General features: G+C 33.6%; 1 protein-coding gene across 1 annotated transcript; it reads right to left on the reverse strand.

The window, feature by feature from the left end:
* Positions 1-2,091: 2,091 nt before the first annotated feature.
* LOC131801588 (odorant receptor Or2-like) lies at positions 2,092-8,166 on the reverse strand. The gene is made up of 7 exons (XM_059120393.1): positions 7,771-8,166; positions 7,569-7,707; positions 6,416-6,683; positions 6,259-6,358; positions 6,076-6,177; positions 2,514-2,621; positions 2,092-2,464 (listed from the first exon to the last, which is right to left on the reverse strand). The coding sequence occupies exons 1-7, from the start codon at positions 8,065-8,067 to the stop codon at positions 2,333-2,335; spliced, it is 1,146 nt and encodes a 381-aa protein (XP_058976376.1). The 5' UTR covers positions 8,068-8,166; the 3' UTR covers positions 2,092-2,332.
* Positions 8,167-8,976: the final 810 nt, after the last annotated feature.

Here is an 8,976-nt window from a genome sequence, read left to right on the forward strand (position 1 = left end):
AAAACTTTCTTTTTTATTTATGTATCCTGAAATGCGCTTCGTGTTATTTATTGTGATTCAAGCACTGACATGTTCACATTGTCAAGTTATCATCAATTGGTTTGTTTTTAAACGCATCCAGCGGATTATCTCTTTAGAATACCAGTTTTTATTTTCTCTTCACTCCGGGCGATTAGTAATGCAATAACTTGAACAATCTCAAAAATTCATTCATGACTACAGACGAGAGATATGAGGAATATTACGCCACAGCTTACGTAGTTATGAATTATATGTGTGTATGTACATGAGCGCTGAAGATCTTTTCCTTTTTTGCAGATTTTACGCGCGTCTACGGTATAATGTTGCGTCAATTACTCCAACGTGTACAAATTGGTTGTCAGTTCGGCAAGAACAGCAGGTGGAGGCGGACATTATGCAGCAGCAATACCAGTGGCAATGCTCACGAGAGGAGCCGGTAAGTATTAGTCTGGTAGGTGGTTGCGTATATTTTCGATTTGAAAATTTTCCAAATAAGGGCATTCGGTTTGACACACGCTATTGAATGCTTTATTCTGTTTTGTTAGGAAATACCAGCGTGCTTATAAGCGTAATCAAATTATTTAAATTAATTTATATTAATTAGCTATTTTGTAACGAAAATATTTGTTTTCTTAAAAACAAATCACTAATAATTATAATTAGCAAATTTCGATGGAATGTTTATATTTTTACAATCATTCCCGAGGAGAATAAAAATATTCCAATGGGATTTTAAAACATTAACAATTAAAAAAGGTTTAAGCTCGGCCGGACAGAACTTTGAATAACCTCCACCATTTGGAACAAACTTGGAAATTACAAAAAAAAAAGAAATAAAATCTATTAATAATTCTGTTAAAATCTTAAAAATACCGAATATAGCCGTTATATTGGGGTATATACGAAGACATGGACCTGCATAGGCAATTTTTGTCATTAGCCATCACAATACGAATCTTGAAAAAAAATCCCGTGAATAATGTAGCTAAGATAATTTAAAAATACAAAATATAGAGAGTGTAGTACCTATTACGAACATCAATTTTCAAATTTCAAACAATTTCGGTAAATATTGTACCTAAAATCGTCAAAATAACGAATATAGGAAGGTACTGATATATGTGGCCTATACGAAGATCTGGGCCTGCATAGACAATTTTTTTGGCATGGACTGTCGTTCTCATTACGAACTCTAAATACGAAATTTGAAATAATCCGGTGAATAAAGTCGCTAAAATCACCAAAATCCCGAATATAGGAAGGTACCGTTATATCGGGACTATACCAATATAGACAATAAAGTAGTCACGAAGAACTCCTTGTGCGGAATTTCAGACAGTTCCATTGAAAACTGTGATTAAAATAATTAAAATACCGAATATCGGTTGTACCGTTATATGGGGGGCTTCACGTGGACCTATATAGACAACACTCTTCCAGGGGGTACTCCTTTTGTGGATTTTCAGACAATTTGGATATAATCATTAAAATACCGAATATCGGGGGATATCGTTATATAGGGGCTATACGATATCATGGACTGATATAGCCAATCTTCGAACTCGACCTGCCTGCAGACAAAATACTGATATGTGCAAAAGTTTAGCTTCCTATCTTTATTCGTTTTGACTTTAGTTTGCTTACAACAGAAGGACAGGGCAAAATCGTCTTAAAATTCTAAGCTGACCAAGAATATATATATTTTGCTATGGCTTAAATTATTATTTCGATGAGTTACTAACGGAAAAACGAACTTAATATACCCCCCATACTATATATGATGGAGGGTATAAAAATGAGTACTGGAGCAAATTATAAAATACAGATGCAGTTAAGGGTGTAAGTTCCCGTAGTAGTCTTGCGCCAAGAAACAAGTCAACGTTCTTTCTGTAAGGGTAATAGTTGTAACAGGTATTTTCAATATATTTAATTTAAGAGATATGGGAGACCTTATACATACTTGACTTTATGAAAGCAAAGCTCACATAGCTCTTAACTAAATTCCCCAAATTCCAATTAATAAAAGTGAATTGTACTCTAAGCAAATTCTTAACATAGGACACATGGCCATTACTTGGATGAACATACCGTTTATTGTAAGCAAATAACGCGATAGTAGGCCATCAAACAAGTTGTTAACATGTTTCAAGTGTGAGAAGTGATTGAAAAGGGTGGGTATTTGTTTATAGTAGTCAACCATAATTTTTACTTATAATCATTGAACTTTTCATATATTTTCAACGGTGACCAGTGCAAAAACTATTAATAATTGAACTACAAAAACGTGCTGTGCTAATAACATAATCATAATTTACTGGTCCCTATCATGCACGTTGGGCTCTTTCCCCATCATTCCCTTGAACATGGTAAAATACGTATATGTGGTATTCAACAAAGCTTGAAATGCCTCCAAAGTCATAGGAAATATTCCACCAGCCTTTATCTGAAAAGCAATTCACATTAAAAAATATTTAAATAACAACAAATCCTACCTTTAGCGGAGTTTGGCTGCGCAATATTAGCATTGCAATACATTTTCGTATCTTAATGTTGGATCTCGTCCATTTTATATTATAAGCAGCATCGGCAATTTTTGTGCTCTGAAATGTGAAATATATGTCAATTTGAAAAACTATGAATTTATCTTAGGGAAATTTAAATTAATGAACTAAAAGGAATAGTTTTTTCTTGATTAAAATACAAAACTTTATATTATATTCCAAGTACGAACGTCGACCTTTAAGAATTCAGTAATAAAATTGAGAATAAAACCATAAGCCGAATAGGTGACTATTTTTTGCATTAAAAACTGGCTGAAAGTAATGAGCTAATTCTATTACAACATAATATAACTTATTTTCCTCATATTCAAGTGTATCCGACTAATTAGTAAACGTCGATAATGTAAGACATAGCTGATCAACAACGTGATCTATCGCACCAGTCTAATTTTTCTTTATTGTTGTTAAAACACAAACTAATTAAAACTTATATAATATAATAATAATAATAATAATATAATGCATTTATAACTTATAATAATTTGCTTTATTAACAACATATTCCAGTCAAACCCTGCTTGGTCATTTGAAAGAAAACAAATTATATTTTTTTAACATGTCCAAAATTAGAAATAAGGCAAATTAAAAAAAAAGGTAAAGAAAATTAAGTTCTGGGCCGTTCTGGGTAAAGAAAATATATATATATATATAAGTATCTGAATTGAAACGTGTTCCACTTTAAGCTACAATTACCAATAAGGCCGTTTGGATAATGCATTTTAAATTAGAAAAACAAAAAGCGGATGAGGCCGTTATATGGGGATCATGCCAAAACCGAAACCTATATGGATTGCTATCTATTGCGAGTCATAAATACAAATTTTGAAACAAATTCGTGGTTTGCGACCGAAGCTATAACCCATTTTAAACAAACCCGTAAAAAATGTTTGAGTTATCATTAAATAGGGACTATACGAAAACGTGGACCTATATATACAATGATCTGCCACCGGATCCTAGAACCTATTATAAACTACGAATACAATTTCTTACACAAATTCGTGGAAAAATATGGCAACAATCATTAAAATACTGAATATTGGGATGTACAGTTATGTAGGAGCTATACGAAAACGTGGATAAAGCTAGAACCCATTACGAACTGCAATGCAAATTTTTGGACAAGTTCATAAAAAAATGTGACTTAAACCATTAAAATAACGAATATCGATATATCCCCCATACGAAAACGCGGACCTAGATATTCAATGTTATGTCGCTGGACCGCAATATGAACTACAATTACAAATTTTTAGACAAATATGGGGAAAGATGTGGCTAAAACCGCCAAAAACCGAATACCGGAGCTGGAACGCATTACGAATAACAAATGCAAATTTTTGGACAAATCCGTAAAATGTAAATAAGTTTCAAAAAAAAATAAGACAAATTGGACTGGTGCGTGAACTCTTCTTCCCCAATTCTAGTCAGACCACTGAGTTTCATTCTCTTCTCGGGAACACTCCACACAAAACAAAAGAGTGGAGAGTAAACGAATATTGTTGTTGTCGTAAAACGACTATTCGGGATTCGGAATTACAGGATTATGCTACACGGATTCCAATTGTGTCGAATATATGAGCTGAAAGATGTCACTCATAGACTTCGCACAGAAATTTTCTCGGCTTTTTCCCAAGGTCGGGCGTGAAGACGAAATGTGTCGGTTCACTCCTTTTGGTTCATCCCCCACAAAGGGTAAAAATTTAGAATATCAATGAAGCTCATAAAATGTGAAATCAATATCGGATTCCATTCAAGACTTGGTACATCTCAATATTTCTATCAACGCAAGATCTGTTATAAAGATGGTGAAGATCGGAGCATTTCTTCTGGTACCTGCCCCACATAGGGTTCACGACTTTGAAAAAATCAAAACCCTCAAAAAAGAGAAATAAGCATACAACTCTCCTCAAATTCCACACACATACAAACATTGTTGCTAACAAAAGATCTGTTGTGAAGATGATATGAATCTGCGAATTTCTTCGGTACCTTACCCACAAAGGGTTACAATTTTTGATACATTTATCTGTCATAGCTTGCAAAACAAGTCAGCCAACCAGAAATATGGAATTTATGATTTCGCACAAAATTGGATATAAATAATAGATTTTCTTAGACTATATCGGGATAACGCAAAGGAAGTAACCAATATTGTCCTAACCTAGCACGTTGCAATATTTCTATCGTACTTATTTAGGTCCGATACGAAATGGGCAATATTGACCCATTCCTTCGGAACCTACTCCATAGAGGGTTTGCCGACAATGTTTTATTATTTAAATATAAATAATAAAACATTGTCGGCAAAACTTGTTTTGTTATAAACTCGGTCATGATACAAATTACAGAGGATACACTATCTGTATCCTAATTTTGTCAAAATATAGGCTTAAAGAGGGTACTCCTAGCCTTCTACCTTAGTTTGTTTCCATGCACTCACCTGCATGCATTTAATCGTATAAATTTCAGATTCTAATCATCAACTTTTGAATTTCACTGACTGATTATTGACTGAAGAAGGAAAATGAATTTAAGTTAGGGCACTACCTCAAATTAAGTGAAAGTGGCGTGACCTTCCAAAATATCTTAAATAGTCTCTTCTATGAATACTTTTATCAGTAGCAAGAAACCTCTTTTTGTTTTTGTACACAAAATGGAGTACGACTGCTCCCACATAGCACAAATGAGTGGAGAGTAACTTTCTTTTAAATCTCTTTTACTTTCAAGTACGATCTAGCAAATCAGAGCTATGATTTTTACCAAATTTCTGATATATTTTGTTTTTATATTTTGTTGCGTTTTTCTGCAGCGGATATAAAAATGCAACATTTACAAAATATAAATATAATATAGAAAGGAGAGTTTAATCAGGTTGTAAGGCCTTCTTACATTCGTCGTGAACTGCATAATATTCTAAGTCGAATCTAAAATGCCCATTTGTCTATTGACATAATATGGCGTAATAGTTGGCATTGAGTCTACAATGATTGTTATAGAACATGTTTCCTTATAGCCCCCATGTACCTCCCGATTATATTAGACACATTTTTCCACGGACTTGCTTCAAAATTGGTACTATGGCATTCGTAGTTCATAATTCATTATCGAGCTGAACCTATCTTCAAACAAAAAAACCCAAATGTGTACATACCTTATGAATGAAAAAACTGTACCCTCCACAATTACATGCCCTGAACTAAACCGGAAATTGATAATTAGCTACTGAGAACTCGAAATATCAAATCAATGACAATGCCGTTGGAAGTGTGACGAATTATCCTCACAATACGCAAAAAATGACCTTCGAAAGCCAGTGATTACAAAAGAATTTGGAAAATTGATAACAAATTTTCTGCAGGACAGTCACAGTCACAAAAATATAAAAATAAATTCACATAAATACAAAAAGGATCAAACAAAATTTGACTCCTTTGTTCCAAATTGAAATTATTTGCATTTAAAATTAGTCCTAAAAAATAATTCTACTTACTTCCCATGAAAATTCATTGGCATGCCAGTAGGGAATGAACAGGGCATAGAGAATGCAAAATATGTAAATGCATGTTGCTATTTTCGACATGACATTGTCCATCTGAAAAATAAATTTCCAGAAATGCATTATCAAATTATGATTGATTGCTGAATCACTGGAGGTGATTCATGTTCCAATTACCACTAGAAAACTGGCCAGGAGAACGCACAACATTAGGGTGAATAATACCAATTCCACGAGGCATACAAACGATACCAAACTTTCCAATGTCTGGCCAAAACTGAAAAAAGAAAGAAAAAAATAAAAAATATTTTCCCATCGAAGTTTCACCACTTACTTAATAATTCGATGATGAAATCGTATCAATTCAATTAATTGTTTCAACATTTCCTCATCATTTTCATGTGGCAATGACTCTAATTTGTAACGTAGAATCTGCAGCAGACTTATTCCAAATGTTAGCCAGGCAATGAAGAGGTTTGTAAAGGGAACATAAGTCAGCACACAAAAGGGCATCGAGATGAAACCCTGCATAAAATAGAGGATTTCGTACATTGGACTTTTCAGGTGGTCATAAAACGGGATGTGCATATCGTATGGCAAACCTGAAATGATGAACAAAATACCAAATAATAAAAAATCTGTAAGGAAAGGTCAAAAGTCGTGCGGGACAGCCTATATATTACACCTCTAGTACCAAAGTGCATGATATGACTTCGATAAGAATTATATAAAAAATATTTATTGGAGCTATGGATGTACTGGACCGAGTTTCACCAAATGGAAAAATTCGGTTGAATATGAAAAAATCTATTTAATTTTGGCTAATATTACATATATGGTAAACAATAACCGTAAAATCGGATGAAGATGTATTTCGAAGCTGTATAAAAATCAGAACCGATCTCGATAAAATTTGACACAGGTATTTTCGAGCAGTATCTAACGACCGGTATCAAATATAATTGTTATGGAGTGCATATTGCGCATGTGAGGGATTTTAACACCAAATCGGATGAAAAATATATATGGGAGCTATAACTATATCTGAACCGATTTTCAGCAAAATTTGAATCTCTTGCTTGTGGGTGAATTCCCATCGGAAGTGCCAAAATTAAGTCCATTTGGGCTAATATTTGTCATTTGGTGCACAATTAACCCGAAATCGGATGAAGATATATATGGGAGCTATATCTAAGTTTGAACCGATTCTCACCAATTTCAATAGGTTTCGTCCTTGGGCCAAACACATATTGTTTGGAAAATTTTATCTCAATCGGACAATAAATGCGACATGCAGTTTGTTCACAAAAATACATGGACAGACGGACTGACATGCATAAATCGACTTAGAAAGTGATTCTATGAAGATCCTCAAAAGTAACTATGGGTTGCATGTTACAAACAAATCCACAAAGACGTAATACCCTTACCACTAAGTGGTGTAGGATATAAATAGAAACAAATAATAATATAATTAGATCACTTACTTCGTTGCTCCACAAACAGCGGAATTGTTGCTGAAGCCACAGCTGCCCCGGCAGCAAATGAAAAACTTAAAATAGAAATAAGACGCGTTCTTCGCGGTATATGTTTCAATAAATCCCATGCTCCTTCATCCGACCCCATCTAATGAAATTTCAAAATAAATCATATTTTGATTGATTCCATTTTTTTAATTCATTAAATTACCTCAATTTCTCGATACCATTTTTCAATCATTTCAAAAAATTCTATAAATTTCGATTGATTCCTCATCACGGTTGTTATACGCACCAGAGCATTAAATAAAATAGCAGTCATGAATAGGCCAATGGCAATAACGCTCATGTCGTTCCAGTTGTAGGCGATATTCATAACCTGACACAAATTTATCAGGCACGGAATGATGAGTATGAGCAAAGCCTGATTGATTCTCTTGAACTCTATGAAACCCAAATATTTCCACATTTTAACGTTGAAACTGAACAAAGGATGGTTGTAATACATTGCGTTTCGTTTTGCTGATGATATGATTCAATGGTGATTTGTAGCTTAGCAATTGCCGACTGTCGTTGATTATTCCTTCCTTGGAATTTTATAAATGAGTTGAACTCATCTATTTATAAAGTTAACGATGGTTATTACTTGGAAATCCATTAAGGGATAATTGTTAAATTTCCATAGATAGTTTGCATATTTAAGTGGATAAATTCGCATTCGCATATTTATAGTTATGTAATAGTTGCAAATATATAAAGAGGATTCCTTACATTAATATTAATTTTCAGTTTTTCATACCAATTGTAAAAAAGTAAACATACTCAGAAAAAACTTGGGTGCCACAAACTGCATTCTACATAACCAGTGCTTGAAAAAATACATTATCCTCACTACCACGTAATGAAGGTTTCGGGCTCAAAACTCAGCGAAGAAAAAATAATTTTATGATGAGTTGTTGATGTAAGACTTGAAATGACTCTGAATGTTCATAAAAGTGACTCCCGCCCGTTGAGAGTGAAACTCGCTTGAGGTATGGTTCCAATAGGTGTCTTCTGAAAGCCTGAAATATTAAAATACAGCCGATGAGTTAGAAATTTTGGACTGAAAACTCAAAAAAAAAACGAAAATCAGGAACTATACCTAAACGTGCAGCGATATATTCCAAACATATAATACTAGCTGGACCCGGTACGAATCACAGTCCCATTGCTTTTAAATGCATTCAAAATTGTATATACAAACATTTTGAGGTTTTAATTAAACAAAAAACGAATTCAAAAATTTAAAAATCGCATTTATTGTAATGCTTTAGGATATACAATATTTTTTAATACCCTCCACAGTAGTATGGAGGGTATATTAAGTTTGTCATTCCGTTTGTAACACCTCGAAATAAACATTTTAGACCCCACAAGG

The sequence above is a fragment of the Musca domestica genome, unplaced genomic scaffold (assembly GCF_030504385.1).
Source record: "Musca domestica strain aabys unplaced genomic scaffold, Musca_domestica.polishedcontigs.V.1.1 17, whole genome shotgun sequence".
In the NCBI taxonomy this organism is placed as follows: Eukaryota; Metazoa; Arthropoda; class Insecta; order Diptera; family Muscidae; genus Musca; species Musca domestica.